Source organism: Seriola dumerili, unplaced genomic scaffold, assembly GCF_002260705.1.
Source record: "Seriola dumerili isolate Sdu_G_001 unplaced genomic scaffold, Sdu_1.0 BDQW01000242.1, whole genome shotgun sequence".
Taxonomy (NCBI): Eukaryota; Metazoa; Chordata; class Actinopteri; order Carangiformes; family Carangidae; genus Seriola; species Seriola dumerili.
The window spans coordinates 3,235,634-3,254,989 of record NW_019174497.1 but is presented as its reverse complement, the minus strand read 5'-3'; the positions used below and the strand labels follow the sequence as shown (position 1 = coordinate 3,254,989).

The following is a 19,356-nucleotide window of genomic DNA, read 5'->3' as shown; positions in this document are numbered from 1 at the left end:
GGTGGATCTTGTTGCCTTCTTGTTGTGCTAAGCTAAGATAAAGGCTACTTGCTTAAGAGACAGATATGACAGCTGTATTGATCTTCTCATCTAACTCTCGACAAGAAAATGAAGAAAATGTATAGGTTTAAATGTCTTGAATGTCTACGGATTTGCCCATCTATAAACCTGTAGTGGTCTAATTTTGTTAGACATGGGATTCGTGGATGTTGTACTGTCAAGGTCTTTGCTGGCATTTCCCCTCGAATCGACATCTGCCAACTTCAATCAATGGCTTTTTCAAAATCCGTCTCAAAATCCATCTCTTCAAGTCTGTGTGCTCTTTGTGCGTTTGTGCCTCCGCCCATGTGAGACAAAGCTTGTGTTTTTACTTGTGAATTAATGACTTGTCTTGCAGCCTCACTTTCAGACTAATGACTGAGTCGACTAATCTTTATTGTATGAGAAGCCAAGAGCCTTTTACATTTATATGCCGACTGAGGAAAAACAAAAAGGACATTTTTACGATTCCGTCGTGGTTAGAGCTAATGGTGTTTCCAAATGTGCTTCTACTAAAAGCGACAGAGTAAAACACATTTTTATTGAAATTTTTTGGTTTATAATCCTTTGTGGGTGAAAATTAGCTGCAAACCACCTCAAAGTCCTTGACCATGATTCTCCCAAAGGAGCCTCCTTCTTAAAATTTAAAAAGGTAGCTTAATCTAATCCATGGCTGAACACAAACAGACCACACTCAAAGTGAAATAGACAGCTCACAAACCCAGTGTGACCTAAGATTTAATACAAATGCATAATGACAGCCAGTCTCCCTCTGAATGACCAGAAGTCATTGGCTACCGCCCCCTCGATTATAGAGAGCGCACATAGCCTTGAGTGGCTGAATGGAATAGCATAGGTTGTTCCTTGAACCTCAAATGTAGTCTTAAATCACATAGTCTGTCACAAGCTATTCATCTTTTGGAGTTTATTCTGTTTTCCTCCAACAGAGGCGAACAGAGAACTGTGCACCTCTGCCTACTCTAAATAGCAACATGATTGAAAAACATAACTGAATATGAGATTGGCAAAGATTCTGTTATGCAGCAACTGGATTAATATTTGTGTGGGTTTCTGAGGGGGCAAATCACACATTGTGGCACATATACAGGAAGAAAGAAAACACTAATCACCAGAGGGAGGAGATGGAGGTGTAATTCACTGTAAAATGTTTAGATGTTCTAGGCCGTCATGAATGATAAATGATGCAGTGGAGGCGTCGGCGTTAAAAAAACAAAACAAAAAAAAAACAAACATTGTCTGTTTCCAGGTTGGCGACAAAGTGATATGAAGTTAAGCGCAACTGCAAAAGGCATGAGCTTGAAAATTATTCCAGTTTTGCAATGTATTACATTTGTCAAACGGCGTCAGAAAACATATTCTCAAAATTTTACCCCAGAAATCTCAACAGCCACAGACTGTGATTCCTAAGTGCTTTTTTCAGGTACTCAAGCCTTTGCAGGAACTGTGCTCCTATCCAGAAGTGTTCCCACTGCCTGCCTACATACAAGAGAGAAGAAGAGACAGCTGATAAAGATCCGCAGGGCTTTAGCAGAGACGTGATGTGCAGTAGGTGGGCCATATGTGACAGATCTATAATAGATGCTAAATTTTACAGTGGGCCTCGTTCTATACTAGAGTTCTTATGCTCTACCTGGGTTGTGATTACATAAGTGCTTTACTGAGATGTTGTGCAGGACACAACTCGCCTCTCCAACTCTCTACATCAGCCTCTCTTTCCCCTCTGTATCACATCTATCCTTTCATACATGCTCATCTCCAACAGTACACACACACACACACACACACACACACGGCCCTGTTCAATCACACACACAAATACACCTTCACACACAGAACATAACCACTCTCTCGCCAACAAACACACACACACACACACACACACACACGGCCCTGTTCACTCACACACACAAATACACATTCACACACAGAACATAACCACTCTCTCGCCTACAAACACACACACACACACACACCCACACACACAGAAACACAAACCATCTGTTTGGAGGCCTGTTGAAGTGCATTAGTTGTACCTGGCTGCAGGACGAGCTGCACTCTTTCTGTCCTCCATACCCTCGAGCCAATGTAAGTGTATGGACTCAAATCCAGATACACTTGGCTGTAGTGTAAAACCTCACTGTGATGATAGACCTACTTTACTATTATGAGTCGTGTAAATGAGAAAATGTTGGTTGAGTAATACACTGAAGCTATACAGTTTGCACTGTATTGAGTGTTCTGTGTGTGCAAAGTGTGACAATAAAATGATGCAGATAAATACAAGTGAAAAAGTTTAAAAGGGTTCATATACCTAAATTACAAAATCAGTATCTGTTTCTGGAACTACTTTCTACTGAAGAAATAGTCCTTATGAAAACTGTTAAGGGCTGAGGGCTGTGCATGTATGCATCCTATGTAGTTGCTCTGTTAGCGTACCCTAGCCCTTGTGTTAACTCTGTAGTCAAACCAGATAAAGCATTAAATTAGCTACTTTTCCAAGTGAAACTAGATACAAACACAGTTTTTAGCTCCTATAAAATGAGATGAATTGATTGTTTTTGTGTTTGTATTAGATTTTATTTTGATGCAACTGCCAGTGGTGCTGTATTTGCAGCCATTCTACCAACACTTTGTTGATATGTCTGTAATTCTTTTCACAAGGTGGAAGATATCGTCAGTATCAGAAATCCCCAACTGACAAAATGACAGATGAAATATCATCCCCACAGCATAAAAGAAAACAAATGAGTAAATAAATAAAACATAAGTACATGAATGATAAATACTTAATAAATACAGAATAAATTAAATATGTATAATATTACTGATAATAACCAAAAACAAAAAAAGGGGGGAAAGGGAAGTAAAATAAATAAAACGTGTGAGACAAATGGCCGTCAGGCCTTATGAAGTTTCAGTAGATTCAGAGTGGATCCGACTCTAATTGCAAAAACTGCATTAGAGCTCTGATCCAGTGGCACTGGTGGGTGGTGCCTCACCCCTCCACTTAAGAAGAATTAGTCATCTAGCAATCAGAGCTGCTAAAGGCAATAGCATTGCATTTATATTTTGGAAGGTTAGTTTCTTCAACAACCACTCCAATCATGCTGTCAGGGGAGATCAAGAGGGATCTTAAAAACCTTTGAGAGAGTTTTGAATAAATCTTCCCACTACTTACTCAAAATTATGGTTTAAACAATATGTCATGAATGCAACATTAGTCAGTTAGCCCTGTTGGGAAGTCACTGCACCCAACTAAGAAATAGTTACAGCATCTAACTCCCCATAATATCAAAACTTGATGTTTTACATTTCCGTTTAGGTACAGATTAAACAAACACGACACGACATGTTACTAATAAGATTTAGAAGTGTTGTAGTAGCCTCAACTACTTTTCCGCCCCCATTTCTTTATGCTAAGCTAAGCTAACCCACCCCTGGTTTTAGCTTCATATGTAATGGACAGATACCAGAGTGGTATCGATCTTTTCTAACTCTCAGCAATAACATTTATTTCCCAAGATGTCAAACCAAAACAAAGCTATGCACATGGATAGATAACACTATGGTATATGAGATGTTTTGTTTGTGAAAGTTTGGCAAACCAACCCTTAGAGCTTATATTTATTGACATCACAGATCAGTGTTTCTCCACCTTGTCTAGCTGGCGCCACCATTCTGAGGTCCCCAAATGCTCGGGACACCAGCAATGTAGGTTGTCTTGCAAATTTCAATATGACACTCCGCTGTATTCTGTCTTCACATTGTGTACATAAAAATGATGATATATTGTATTTCAGAACTATTTTTGTTTAGAGCATATCATATTAACATCTCTGTCTCAGTCCTAGAAATCTCCAAGGACCCTGCACAGTATCAAGTAGCTCCATGTAGGGGTCCTGAGCCAAAGGAAGGGAAACTTTGTCACCGATCCTAAGTAAGGAAACAGTAATTCAATTAAACGATTGCTACTTGAGTAGGTTGAACAGCTGGTAATATCAGATCCATAAACTGTCCACCATGTACAGGAAAACACAGTACTCAAAGCCATTTTCCATTTCCCCTCTGACTGAGGATTCTGTATTTGTAGAAAGTCATCATGCACTCTTCGCATTCTATTTATGGTCAAAGAAGATGACCCCCCCCCCAATTATAGTCATTAATAGTTCGTGCCAAGATGATAAGCCAGGGTAGCCAATAATATCCAGGCCTAAGTGAGCTGTTAGCAGGAAATGACATGTGTGAGTTGAATAGGAAGCACTGCTAACTGCTGCACAGTTGAAACAAATGAAGAGCTGATGGGATTACTGTCTCAGCCTTATGAGGGGAGAGTGAAACGGAAAGGCAAGACAGTGACGAGAGAAAAAAAGGTCGATGTTGTGAGAAGAGGTGAGAAAAATAGAAAGTGGGTGAAAAAAGAAGAGGAAATGTACCGAGGAGGTGTGAGAGGTGAAGGAAGTGAGCAGCATGAGCACTGACTAAAATATGTAGCATACAGAGGTGATAAATGTTGTGCTGCAGAGATTCTCAACTTGTCATAACGTGTCATGACAAGAAAAGCACAGGTGTAGTTACATAACATTAAGTAAAGGTCCCATATTTTACACTTTTCTGATGTTTTATTTGAAGCTTTGATATCCATAAGATACATTTATGGTTTTATGTGACAAAAATGATCTCAGTGTAGTTTTACATCTCTCGCAGGCCTCTCTCTGGAGCTCTAGTAAGAACAGGTCTGACTCTGAGCCTCTCTTCTGATTGGCTGACAGTTTTCTTAGTGATGCACAGCCAGGCCAACCACAGGTAACGAATTGTAGCCTCTAACTGTGGCTTGGTAAAAGTCATGTGGCAGTGGTCACTCAGCTGAACAGATGGTCAAATTTGGACTAAAATGCTCCAGTTGGATTTGGTGTGGGGCTACACACTGGCACCTTGGGACTGGTTCTGGTCTAAACCCCCAGGTCATCTGGTGGCGCTTGGGAGACCGTCCGCGGTGCTGCAGCGTTGTGGTCCTCTCCACTCTCTCTCCTCAGCAGCTAGACCCTCCAGGTGGACTCGTACACTGCCAGTGTGTGTCGATGCAAGCCACGAGAGAATGGGAGGTGGGTGATTGGGCAGCAGGGGCGAGTTTTGGATGGGATGTGCAGATGAGACCCGGTGGCGGGTGCATGGTAGGAACTTCTACCGGTGGCAGTGTGACAAGTGCAACTCATAAAACAATATGTATGAAAAAACAGGAAGGTTGGACAATGGGTCTGGGTAGGCCGTGCTGGAGGCATGGCTGAAGGCAGTAACTGCATCGTTGTGACATCACAAATTTATGGAAGTCCTGATGGCTCGAAAGGCACAGTTTCTGAATACAGCCTTGAGCATCTTGATACTTTTACAGTATTTATATAGCACCTAGACCTGCTATATGATCACAAAACACATGGAAATATGACTTCCTACAATATGGGACCTTTAATGATGCACCTGATGATGTTCCTGCTATTGCGTTTTGCATATTGGTCTCTGGCTTGGCTTACCGGGACAATTAAATTGAACTCAGGTAATCATTAGTGTTATTACTCACGCTTTTACTGCCACGATAACTCCTAACAGGCCACTTTCACTGCAGACATCTTGATCTGTCAGAGCAGGAAAAGCACAGGTGGAACTAACAGAGTTAAAGACGGCTCTGTTTCATTTAAGAGTCCCCAGGCTAATGAGCATTCAAACAAGCAACAGATCACATCGGAGCTGATACATCTCTAATGTACAGCACTGACTGACTTTAATTTTTTCCTATAATAGTTTAAATCCTACAGTAACCTCACCAATCTACTTGAACCCAAACTGAAATCTTTTGTGGCAGAATTTTTCTTTAGGTTTTCAACTGTTGGTCAAAAAAACAAGCAATCAAATGGGTTTTAAAAAAACAGTGGTTTTCTCTATTTGTTTGGCTATTTTATCAACCAATGCATTAATCAAGAAAAATCATTTACTGCAGCCCACTTCAACCAGAGAGTAATAAATACAGTAGAGATTTGCAAATACTGTTTGACCCAGATCTGACGATAAGTGAGAAGAGCAGCAGAGAAGAGTTTAACATGAAAGGATGAGCACAGGAGCATAGATACAAAGATGAGAGCTGGTGATGGAGATATATCAATCTCCTTCACAAGAAGTGGAGTATGGGTGTAAAAAGGTGCTTCTCACTGATGACCATCCACAACAAAAACAAGTCAGGAAGAAGGCTCCCTCCCTCAGTAGAGCCATTACTCTGCACATTCCTCTGCATTATTGTGCGCATGACTTACCAAAGAGCTGGCGGTGGAATATAAACTTCCCGGCTAACAGGCCAGTGATGATGGCCAGTATCCAGCACACTACTTTCAGGATGTTCCATCCGAGGCCAGGATACTTGTTGAACAAGAAGGAGAAGCAGTTGCCCACCACAATCATATGAGCCTCCGTCTGACTGTGAGAGACGGGGTCCTCGGCAAAGACGAGGAAGTTAAAGAAGGTGACAAGGTAGGCCACGATGAGGCGCGACCATGGATGCTGGAAATAGTAGCGGAAACGGGCATCTATTTCCATCCTGCTGAGCCCCCCAGCCACACTACACCTGGGAGTCAGGGGGGGAGAGAGAGAGAGAGAGAGAGAGAGAGAGAGAGAGAGAGAGAGAGAGAGAGAAATAGAGAGAGTGAAAGTGCTTCTTTCATCCAGATTATATTAAACTCAAATCAGAAGGGCAGATTAGAGTGAAAACATCTCTCAGACTCAGATTAGTGCTAGTAATATCACCGAGGTTTGGTACAGATTGGGATTATGCTAAATTCAGACAACTCATATAGTTCAGCGACAGTGCCAATAACACACCTACATGGAGCTTTCCAAGCGTAAGGACGGGTTTTCCCATCAACCCTAAGATTATCACACAAACATGACAGAGAGCTCCTGATCTGACCAGTTAGTGATGCCAACACAGCAAAGAATCAGCAGCATGAAAACTGGTTAAATTGGTGAAAAGTTCATGTGTTCATTGAGCTCACAAAAGATGGAAGTTTAAGCTTTAAATTCTTCATCAGTGAGTAAAACAAGCTGAGGTGTATGTGTCATACCTGGATAAGGTAAAATTCTTGAAGCGCTTAGCTGTAAAGCGCTGGCTTTTAAAAGGCTTATCCTCTCAGCCTGTCTGCTCTGTGCTCCCCACAAAAAAACTGTGGCAGCATTACGCTGATGCTTTGCTCGGGAACACCTGCCAAGCAGCGCTTGAGTAACTTCTCGACAGTCCAGCCCTCTGTGTTTTTGCCCCCAACTATTCTCTGAACCCCCTCACTTCGGCCCTGTGTGGCTGGTCTGACTTTGCTGGACTGAACTTCCCAAACCAGTTCCCTATTTTGACACCGTTTCCTAAAATACCCCACAGTGGGAATTTGAAATGATGTAATGGCTTCAGAAATAGAGCTGCCACAGTGGAACAACCATGTGGCTATTAAATTTCACCAGCAGTATGTTTGTCTTGTCATCATCTGCCATCTCTGGTGGTGCTAGAGGTAGGATCACTTAATGATCCAGCTAAAATACAGAATTAGCTTTCTCTGTTTAGCGGATATCAACCATTAAGAGGAGTGGGAAACCTTTCTCTGTGATTGGGGGGGGGGTCTGCTCCCAGTTTGAGGCCAGTGACTGTGGCAGGAGAGTCCCTAACATGCATGGAGAGGGACCCTCCAAAGGACCCCCAAGGAAAAACAGGAGGGGAACATGCAAACTCAATACAGAAAGAACTCATCAGCCTATGGGCTATAACTTAAACAGTGATGGAAATGCAAATGAGGAGAATTTGCAAGATCAGTGATTTCATCCCCCTGTTCATGGTGCATCTTCTGAACTCTCTGGCTTGGATCTAAACCATAAAAATTACATTTGGACTGGCCAATGTAAACAGTCTCTGAGAGCTACAGGAAATACACTGAATGACCCCACTATTCGTGCCAGTTCTGGCAATTTCCGAATGTACTATCGCGTTAAAGAACAGAAATCTGGGTCCACTCACTTCCTCTCTAATGTCACAACAGTGATGACGCCAAATGTCACATCACAGATCGTAGGTATCTCGGAGATAACACAACAAGCTTGACTGGAATGATCAAATTATACAACTTCGATGTCGGTGCACCCTGTGAGTACGGTCAAAATTCGTGCTAATCCCACAAACCCGCACCTCGGTATTATTTGTGCATGTGCGGTAAATGAAATCATCAACGCACCTGCTCCACGCCGTTTTCCTCTCAGTCGACAGCCAGGACGACGAGCCCCGCTCCCGCACGGCTCTCCTGCCACATCAAGCCGACAGCGGCGCTCTAATCATCCCAAACACTGGATGATACGGGAGGGTTGTAGAGGGATTATCCATGCGACCTGTTGTTGGTATACGACAGAGGCACCCCCAAATCCTCTGCCATTGTGCTGGACCGTCCATGCGCCGGGCGGGATAGCTCAGCCAGGCGGTGCTTCGTCAGCGGGTTCCCGCCGGACGGTGCAGTTCCTGGGCTGTGGATGGGACGCTGCTGCTGCTGCGGTGGAGAGGATGGAGATTTCTGGGTCCACACAGCAGGGGCATCAGTGTAACGCAATGTGCCCAACACGTTGATTCACCAGCGCCAAGGTAGAGCCAGTACAAATACAAAGCTTCCGCCCATACCTTTCAAAATAAAACGCGATGAATGCAGAAAATGTTTTTGTTAGAATATATCCAAATAGATATAAATGTTATTAAGTAGAAAATGAAAATTATTACATACACTTTTTTGAAAATATATTTAATTTAAATAATTTTCAGTGGGCTAAATTGTTGGTTTCATTTTTTGTATTCCTTAAATCAATTATACTGTTTGGAATATTTCCTGTACAGTGCCTGTATGTTGTTGTTGAAATGTCTGGTCCAGGGACTTCAAAGACTGTCTCTGTAGACGGCTCATTGACTACTTATAAAAGTTTGACTTTTTTATAACATAATCATAATTTCATTGGACATTTAAATATGGCTCTTAAAAAATAAAATACATCTTATTTATATATAAATATAAATACAAATATTTACAAATTTTTAGTTTTTCTTTCTCTGATTACATAATACTTCAAATACAATATATGTAAGCTACATCCATTTGGCTAACAATCAAAACTCTGAGAGTTTTGTTTAAACTATATGATTAGCATGTTTTGTTTGTTTTCTATTATTTGAACTATAAACTGTCATAAATGCTTAAATACAAATTTTAGCAATAGCACTGGACTATAATTTATCTTTTTTTAAGGGACACGATACACACCCTTATTCTGAAGATGGGTTCACATTATTTCCGCTATGACTCCACCTGTGTCTGCCGTGCTTGACGCGGAGCTGATTTTACTGCTATAAAATCTATTCCTTCATTTTTTTTTTATCTAACCAGAGGAGGAGGGACAGAGAGCAGAGACAGGAAGCCCGGTGGCTTCCAGATGTTGCAGGATTTCACGCCAAATAGGATCTGCTACCATGAAAGGCGGAAATCTCCCCGTTATCCCTGATCAGAATGGAAAATCTAAATGAAAAAAAAACAAAGCAGGGTGAATTGCTTTAATCCTGATCGAACGGGAAATTATAATTAAATATACTAAGAGTCAATCAATAAATATACCATAATTTTAACGTATACAGGCCAAACAGACATCAAGCTTTTACTAACACTGAAGTGTTAATATATTATATTATATTATATTGGTCGTAGTAGTATTATTTTTCATTGGTGCAATACATTTACTTAAATACTGTGCTTAAGTGCAATTTTTAGGTACTTGTACTTCCAGCATTTCCATTTATATTTCTATTCCACCGCAATTTAGAGGCAAATATTGAGCTTATTCTATCTCACAGCTACAGTTACTTTGCAGATTTAGATGTTTTTGAACACAGGACTTTTACTTGAAAGTAAAAGCAGGACTTATACCTGAAATGGTATATGTGTATGTATATATGGCTATACGTGTACACATAACAGATATACAGCGCCATGGGTTATATATAAAGCTTGACACAATTAAATACAAACTGAGAATGGTACAGTAAAAAATATGTTAAACAAATTGTGTGTGTATATATATATATATATTAAGTAAAATTATATTAATTTGCTACATTTGGAATTTAAGATTTTCACAGCTTTTCTTTTACATCAAATTGATAATGATCTAATATAAGACTCTGCTTCATTTTTAGATGTACAAAAAGAGGGTTTCGTTTTAAACACTTGACTTTTATGGATATAATCCAAATGAAAATTAGTCATGTGATTTCGATGTTGATGACGAAGGATTTGGGGCGGCTCTTGTCGATGTAGTCCACTTCCTGCTTCTCTGCCCTGGTTTCGCCTGATCAGCTGCATCAGCCCTTTATCCGACGACAGACACAATGTCACATCAAACGGGCATTCAAGGTAGATGCGTTTGTCTGCTTTCAGTCTCTCTGTGTTTATGTGTTTTGTTGTGCGAGTGCGTGATTCCCGGACGAGCTTGAAGTACCTGCAACAATTCATTGCAACGAGAAGCTAGCGTCAAGTGAGCTAGCCACTCCTAGCTAGCTCTGAGCTACCGTGATGTGTGTGACCAGCGGTGCCCTGTTTGGGCACTTTCAGGACTAGGAAGGATAATCTCAGTCTTTAGCCAGTTTACTGGTCCGCTAAACTAAACCTGCTGTGTCCCCTTTTCACTGTACAAAGGCCTTTTATGCGCTATATAGAGCTTAAATTCAGTAACGTTAGTTTAGCCCTCTGAATGGATGGGCGACGCCTTCATTTAAACAAACTGCTGGCCTGGCAAACCGGTCGCGTTTTATAAATATGAGAATAGCACTGGTATTACCTGCAATGTGTAATTATAAAAGTAAATCTCAGTAGGGAGGGATGCCCTGTTATATATGGCAGCAGCACCGCAGAATTGTTTACGTCTGTAACCACAATTTTATTTAGCCTGGGGCAAGGCAGTATGCAATTTAGCTGAGTAAATAATAGACAGGGAGATGTAGCGATTGTAAATGTCCGTACTAACTCCATGCCACCGATCAACACTGGTCTAAATCATCTTACATGTGCATTTGATTTTGATCAGACTTATTATCAGATGAGTTGAGCCTGTGTGTGTTTTACTCAACTGTCAAAATGAGTCAAGTTACTTTGAAGAAGACTAAAGGTTTTATATCTTTCAATACCCTGATCTTTTTTTTTTTTTTTTACATTTGTGCACAGCCTAATACAGGGCCTATTCTAAACAAACTGATTCCATTTATATACTCAGTACCTGTCTATAGTTGACAAGACTATACCTGTAGCAAAAAAATCAAAGTGAATAACAGTTCTTGAATGCACAAAACCCACAAATGTGTTATGGTCTCTAATCACACTTTCCTGTCTGTGTTATAGAAAACAGTTTTGCAGTTCAACCTTTCTGCATAATCAAAATGAAATTAGTAATCATATTGCAGTCTTACATATATTTGTTGTTGGCCTTGTTCCTCAGCTGTTGCAGGGTTGTTACAATGGAAAAACTGCAGAGTCACTGCAGCTAAAATAGTCAAGGTGCTGGTTTGAATGCGAGTTGGAGACAAGATTTATTATTATATTATTTATTAAAATTTTTCTGCTGTTCCAACATAGGAACAAGGAGTTCCTTAGAGTGTGTTTAAAGGCAAAATATGAGAGATACTTGGTAATGGGCTATATGTCATTAAATTGACATGACAGGATAATTGTATGTACTTTATATAATATCTAACATCTGGTTGTTTTCACAGGTTATTGAGATTTATGAAGCTTTTCGGTGTAAATGTAGGAGCCAGGGCTTAAAATGGCCATATTAGCAGGAGTGCGTTGCTGTCAAGCAAGCATGTGTTTAAAACAGAGACTGACCCTTTCTCTGTCTTTTTTTTTTTTTTTTTTTTTTTTTTTTTTTTTCAGCGGGTAATGATGTGAAGGATGTCTTCGCCAATGCCAGGAGCGGAGACCAATATCGAGTCTTAAAGATCGTCATTGAAGATGGTAAGCAGTGTCCCAGAGTCCTGGAGTTTGTTTACAGCTTCCCCTGCCAAGAAAAGTCTTAAATCATATTTCTACCCAAACCTTTGCTAAGGCTGACATTAGAATGTCAGCATGACTAACAAATCCATGCTCTGTTGACATTTTTGTCGCACACATCTGCTTTCCAGAACAGCTCACTCTGGGCGCCACCAGGAAAGCATCGAAGAAGTGGGACCAGGAGTATGATTCCTTAGTGCTGCCACTCCTGGAGGATGACGTGCCCTGCTACGTTCTGTACCGACTGGACTCCACTAACAACCAGGGCTACGAGTGGATCTTCCTGGCCTGGTCACCAGACCACTCTACTGTAAGGCTTTAATGAATAGCTGTGCACGCTACATAGTATTTGCCCTCCTCTGCTGTGAGTGTCAGTTGGGTGGGGTTAACCACATCAAGGCAGCAGTTCTTTTTATACTTGTTGAAAAACCTGGATAACTGTTGGCAGCAGTACATTCATCATTTCTTACCAGACCTTTGGAAAGCTAAATGAAGGTAAATTATGGTGTTTTCCAAACAACATGGCGCTCACGTTAAACTTCTCAGCTCTGACTTAAAATTCACCCTCTTAGTGCTTTTAGGTGAAACAGGATTATCACATTGTGTTGTTCCTTGTTATGGAAATGTGTGTTTTGTTATTGGTGTGTTCTTGACTCATACAATGTCACCCAAGTCATTGTTATTTGGTTCCACTGAAACTTGATGAACCACTTGTGATGTGGACTCACAGCGATTCAAAATAGCCATGACAAATAGACATACAAATGTTGTTTCTGTGGCAGCGGAAAGAGGAATGTTGCAACGAGGGGCCAGTGCCAAAATAAAATGCCATGCAGGATGTTGTAGCGCTCTAACTGCATGGTGGAACTGAGCTCAAATTCACTTTCTGAGAGACATAGCTGAGCTTAACATTCCCGTCCTCCAGCTCAAAGCACAGAGTTTCAGGTTGAGGCTTGTCTGGAAGTTGCAAAATCATTTCACAACCACTGCATGCTGCTGCCTTAACTGAATCAGTTTAGTGTGTTTTGCTTTCATTTGGTTCAGGCAAAGTGAGGCCTAATTTTTGATTTGGCATGTCAAGTCAGCTGTATTTATATAGCCTAAAATCACATGTTTCAGAGGGTATTTAAAGGTACCCTGTGGAGTTTTCACCACTAGTAGTGCTATGAAGCAATGCAGCATTTTATGAGAGTGTACCCTTTTTATTTGTTTTTGCAATCTACCTGTGGCATTAACACTAAAAAACATAGGAATACCAAAGCAATATATTTGTTACACCTCAATGATACTCAGTGTGTTTTGAATGTAAACCAAAACTTTGTAACTTTGAATTTTCATCCTCTGATATTCTTTATTATTGTGACGAGAAACCATGAATAAACACTCATAACCAAGGAAAAGATAAATTAACAAAATTACAGGCCATCAGAAAACATTTCTTTAGGTTTTTTTTTTTTTTTTTTTTTTTTTAAAGCTTTCTAAATAATACGCATTTTTTTAATATTCTTAACAGGTGCGACATAAAATGTTATACGCTGCTACCAGAGCCACACTGAAGAAAGAGTTTGGAGGCGGGCACATCAAGGATGAGATTTTCGCTACCGCAAAGGTTGGTTTGGATTAATTGTACAACAATACTTGAAATGATGTGAAAAGCTCTTTTATGCACCGAAGCTTCAGAAGCTTTACTTTTAACAAGTTAAGCTTCACTCTTATATGTTTATGTCAACTGATATGAGCAATAATGTATTAGTGTATCAACTTGTATTGCTGTTTGCTATGTCATTGTGATTATTTATTTATTTTTTTGGCCCCCAGGATGATTTGAATCTTAGTGGATACAAGAAATATCTGACCTCGCAGGCGGCTCCCCTGCCCCTCACTGCAGCAGAGGAGGAACTGAGACAGATTAAACTAAACGAGGTAAAAATACACACATACAAGCAAACACACAAACTCAGACAAGTGGTTGAGATTTCATTTCTTGGTCGTCGTTCCCATTTGAGATCATCTTAAGACAAAATGGCTTACTTCACAGTGATTGTGTACACAGATAACATCACCTGTTGACAGCGTGTATGGCTTGAAGTGCTCTGGAAGTGGGTGTGGTTTAGGCTTCTTCTTTGTTTCAGTTCTGAAAAGCGATGTCACTATGTCACCCTAACACATTGAGGCTTCGGTGGGTGAGAAAAATAGCTTCCCTCGGCTCACAGCAGTATTCCTCCTAATCACATCTCCCATGTATGTATGTGTGTGTGTGTGTGAGCTGTAAATCCCACCAGAAACAGTGTGGAGTATCAATGAAGGCCGGCGATGCATCCTTCCAAACAGCACAAGGTCAGCTCTAGTGCAAGTGCGCATATGCCTGCCTGGCAGTATGACTACAGTGCAAAGATGCTGATGCACTAGAGCAGCAGGATGTTGGCAAGGATGACTCTATTAGGCTTGTCCAGCTCACCCTCATAGCGCCACAAAAAGTTTTGTTTACAGGTGTAAACCCTGCTCAGCCTGAGCAGCTAAGCAGTTAAGGAAGAGCCCTTTTTATGAGTGATCATGTCTAATATTTCCATGTTGAGTGATACATGCAAATGAAAGAGCTCTGTAGCTTCAAGTACTAGGCAGTGATTTTGCATGGAGCACATATGAGCTGTATCATTGTGCCTATTCTTTGTCGGTTGCAGTGATAAGATAAGAGAAATACTGTAAGGTGATATCCATTGCATGCTGCTAATGACGCTGGCAGTATTTACCCTGCTTACGTAAAGGGCTTTAGGACTGTTAACGGCAAAGTTAAAAAAGCAGCGTGTGAAGTTTCACTTTTCAGACTTTAAGGGACCGTTCCCATAAAATAAACCCAAATCGGCTTGTGTTCTTTTCAGAGAAACAACCTGTTCTGATTGCTTCCCTCCCAGTCTGCCACATAAACAAGAACTGTCTTTCTTACCATATATGGAAGTGCTTTGAGTTGTGCAGTCCTTCTCCAAAGTACGGTCAATTAAAAGCAGCAGAGCAAATGGGAAGTGAGGTTTGTGCTCGTCCCACTTGACCAGCTGTTGAAGGAAGATAATATACCATTAATCTGTACAGCCTGGATGAAAAAGAGGCTTTGAAATATTTATCATTGCCGTGCCTCGGAGACTTCCTGCCTTTTTACTAAGCAGATGGATAAAAAATACCCACAATCCTTTTTGGTATGCGAGGTAGCTACATCGGAGGCTCAATCATGTTTGCACGGCATTTCATTTTGTGGGAACAAGGCTCTAAAAATAGATGCAATCCATCAGTGTAATCCCCCAGCGTTTCCAGTTTTCTGTGATTTTCATGGAGGCGCCTTGTCACTTCTGATACAACCACCTCATCTGTAATCATCATGCTCTAGCATTCAAGCTGCTTGTTGCACTTGTAAGCCTTTTTATTTGCTGATAACTAAAATAAAGAACATTTATTGTAAATCACAAGTCATTAGGACACTATAATCATCAGTGGAAACCTGTTAATGCTTGGAAAGAACATTGGTTTTTTTGCCTCCTATGATTGAATTTAAAGACCAGAGCTGAATTGAGGAGTCAGTTGTTCTATCTATAACTTGGAATAGTCAGCATGATGACATAATGTCACAAGCATGTCAACACAATGTAGACATAGAAGCATCTGGGTGTGTGTGTGTATATAGACACAGTCTTGTGAATATAATAAGTTGAGACCATGTCAGAAACTGCACTGCAGTACTATATACCGCATTTTCTCTGTTTTGGAGCATGTTTCTGCATAAATGTGTATATAGAGAGAATATGTTCTATTTTTGAGTGTATTTATATTAATACTAACCATGTGTTATTTGAAGTAATGCACTGATCAGCTTAATGAACGACCTATTTACCACAACTGTAACTCAGTGTATCACAGTGACCATGGTGGGAGAATAGAAAGGTCAAGTGCCTCATGTTTTTCTGGTTTGTGTGTGTCTGTGTGTGTCTGTGTGTGTGTGTGTCTTTGTTTGTGGTGTGTTCAGGTGCAGACGGACATCAGTGTGGACACTAAGCAGCAGACTCTGCAGGGAGTGGCTTTCCCTATTCACAAAGACGCTGTTGCAGCACTTGAACGCTTTAGAGACAAGAAAATTAACTATGTACAACTGGTGAGTTCCTAGGAGAAAATCATTAAAATCATTAGTGAGAAGGTAAACTTTGACAGGCCACTAATTTGAATGAGCAAATCAATTCTCTGCCCTTTTGTCTTTGTATTGTTTGGAGATGTTTTTTGGTCAGGAGTTGTTTACAGACTGACACAATGGCTCGTTTAGCCCAAAAAGCCTTTGTGTGTCGAGTCTTCTCATTGAAATTCAAAGGGTTCATGTCACAAGATCAGATCAGTGCAAAGTACAAAGAAATAATTGTGTCACTCTCGTGGCCTTGTCTCAGTTGCCTTTTTGTTTGTTAGCCTAAAAGCTTTTCAAGACAGCAGCATGTTATGTTGTATTTATCCACTGAAGTATTCCTGCTGACTGCAGAGCAGCACGCCAGCGACTGTTGAGTAAATGTTTTTTACTCGGACACACCTGAGATGAAAGGGATATGGTTTGCTATTCACTGTTCGCACCACAGATTTCCCTAATTGCTCTGGAATTCAAAGCAAGGACTTTTGTGATTAGGAGTGCACGCCACCAACCTTGTTAGTAACTTTAAAAAAATAAAATACATTTTTTCGCATTTCTCAACAGCAAGTAGACGCTGCACAGGAGCTGATTCGATTGTCCAACACTGAGCCAACAGAGCTGAAAGACCTGCCAATGAGAATCCCTAAAGATTCTGCACGTTACCACTTCTTCCTCTACAAACATTCCCATGAAGGCGACTACTTAGAGTCCACTGGTGAGTAGATTCCCACAAGTGATTATACACAGCTGACACATCCCATATCATTTCCGTTTAGTTTTTTTTTTTTTTTTTTTTTTTTCATTGCTCTGAATGGTTCTTTGTGTCCACTCCTCTCATTGTCCTATTTGCTTTTGCAGTCTTCATTTATTCTATGCCTGGGTACAAGTGTAGCATCCGAGAGAGGATGCTGTATTCCAGCTGCAAAAATCCATTGGTTGACATGGTGGAAAACAATCTCCACATTGAGATTGAGAAAAAGGTAAGAAACATTTTGTCATAATAAGAGAATGTGGTGAACAGCATGGAAATCTGAATTATTTTTTGTCAGAAACTTTGGAAAACTTGGATTTAAATCTTGACTATGTCTCCAAAATTTTGAATATTCATGATAAAATAAGAAGTCATCAGGTGTAAATTATTAAGAGGTTAACACTGCAAAACTAATCTGCATTGTCACGACTGTGTGGGTATGGCTTGATCTAAAGCCACAATTGAGAGAAAATAAATCTTTATCATTTTGATAGTAGGTTGTGATTTTAGTTCCAGCTTCTCAAATGTGAAGATGTGTGTCTGTGTGTTAAAGACTGTTGGTTGAATAAAACAAGCAATTTGAACACATTATGGGGATTTATTACTGTTTTCTGACATTCTATAAACAAGTAGTTTGATCAGATTTGATTCACTGGGAAGTGTGACTTCTTCAAATATGCTCAATGTTTATTCATGCACAAAAGACTATGGTATAATTTTTTTCCTGCTCACATCAAACCAGCGAGAAAAACACAGACGAGACAAAAATGTCTAATATGAAATAACAAAGAAACATCACAACTTTGTGTTTTGAAGTTGATTGAGATTTAGTTTTCAGGGGCTTCCAGAATGATTTTTGACAAGTAAATTCATGAGGTTATGCGAGTAGTATGGGTCATACGGAGTTTGAAATGATAATTGTAACTGATGGACATCAAAAACATCCCATAACTGCCAAAAAGTAGATATATTCCTTTTGGAGTGTGAGTTGAAGTTGGTTTTGCTGTGTCGCTCATCAGCTCAAATTTTCTTTGTGTTTCCCAGTTGGAGATTGAAAACGGGGACGAACTGACCAGTGATTTTATGTATGAGGAGGTGCATCCCAAGCAGCATGCACACAAGCAGGCCTTCGCCAAGCCCAAAGGCCCTGCAGGGAAGAGGGGTGGCCGCCGCATCACCCGGCCACCCGCAGAGGGAGAGGAGGAAGATTAAACTGACCTCAGCTTCCGACCACCACCTCCACCCTGAGCACGTTCCACAGTGGAACATTCCTGTGATGGGGGGAGGGATCATATTTGACACGCTTGTTTAAAAGAATAAGACAACAACCTCAAATTCCCACACATGTCACCCAGAGACCCAACTATGCACGCCAAGGACAACTGAGCAATGACACACTTCAGAATTTCCATTTGTAGCTCGCCAAATGGAAGCATATTTATGTATGTTAGTACATTCACAAAAATGAATTTACAGTGATTCAAAGACGCCCAAACAAGTCAAACTTGAGGTTTTTACATCGTTGCCAACTCTGAGAAATGTTAGTGCGACTGTGAACTTGCGCCAATATGATGAAATTCCCCCATTTTGAGTTCACATGCTAGAATTCTTAACTTGCATTCCTTAAGTCCGTGTCCATTAATGTTTCCATGTTTCATGTGTTCTACATTTGTCTCCTACTGTTTGCACAATGAGGTGCTCCAAAGCAGAAAAGATATAATGATCCCACTTGTGTCTCTTGATTCATTTTAACAGTGCATTTTATATTGGAAAATTTCCTTCTTTTTTGATATAACTGTGGTTTACATGAAAAAAAAAAATCATCTGCTGAGAAACTTATTTTTCTATGCAAGTGCTGTAAATGTACATATTGTAGCTGTGTGATGCTCTATGATTAAGAAACAGTCTGGTCTGTTCTGGTGATTGTCAGTGTCGGTGAGGATCACAGTGGAAAGAACAGGGGCTTCCAGAAATATTACATCAATACATCTCAGATTTCACAAAGAGGAAGCTACTCAAACATTGCTGATTCCCGTACAAAAGGGAAAGCCAAGCAACCGGATAGGAAAGGGAGTTCTATAAGTACCTTGATCAAAATGTTGCCACATCCACTGGTCTGCTGATTAATATTAGGCAAACTACTAAGCTCACCTCATGTTCGAAGGGATAATCCCTTTATATTCATACAGTGTCATTATAATAGAAAAGAAAATCATGTTTGGTCTTATGTTTTCTTACAAATCTTTCTTTTAAAAGAAGAAAAATAAAATATTTAAATCACATTTTTTGTTTGA

At 40.3% G+C, this 19,356-nt stretch overlaps 2 protein-coding genes across 2 annotated transcripts in view; one reads left to right on the top strand and one right to left on the bottom strand.

The window, feature by feature from the left end:
- tmem117 (transmembrane protein 117) overlaps positions 1-8,691 on the bottom strand; it is a 44,448-nt gene extending 35,757 nt beyond the window's left edge. Inside the window, exons 1-2 of the mRNA XM_022756098.1 lie at positions 8,316-8,691; positions 6,363-6,670 (exon numbers count right to left, since the gene is read on the bottom strand). Of these exons, the coding sequence (XP_022611819.1) occupies positions 6,363-6,642 (280 nt within the window). The 5' untranslated portion in view covers positions 6,643-6,670; positions 8,316-8,691. The remainder of the gene's footprint in view (positions 1-6,362; positions 6,671-8,315) is intronic.
- Positions 8,692-10,414: 1,723 nt separating this feature from the next.
- Positions 10,415-19,344, top strand: twf1 (twinfilin actin binding protein 1). Its single transcript, XM_022755992.1, has 9 exons — positions 10,415-10,523; positions 12,039-12,119; positions 12,287-12,465; positions 13,669-13,764; positions 13,974-14,078; positions 16,168-16,293; positions 16,876-17,026; positions 17,170-17,291; positions 18,107-19,344. The coding sequence occupies exons 1-9, from the start codon at positions 10,499-10,501 to the stop codon at positions 18,272-18,274; spliced, it is 1,053 nt and encodes a 350-aa protein (XP_022611713.1). The 5' UTR covers positions 10,415-10,498; the 3' UTR covers positions 18,275-19,344.
- Positions 19,345-19,356: the final 12 nt, after the last annotated feature.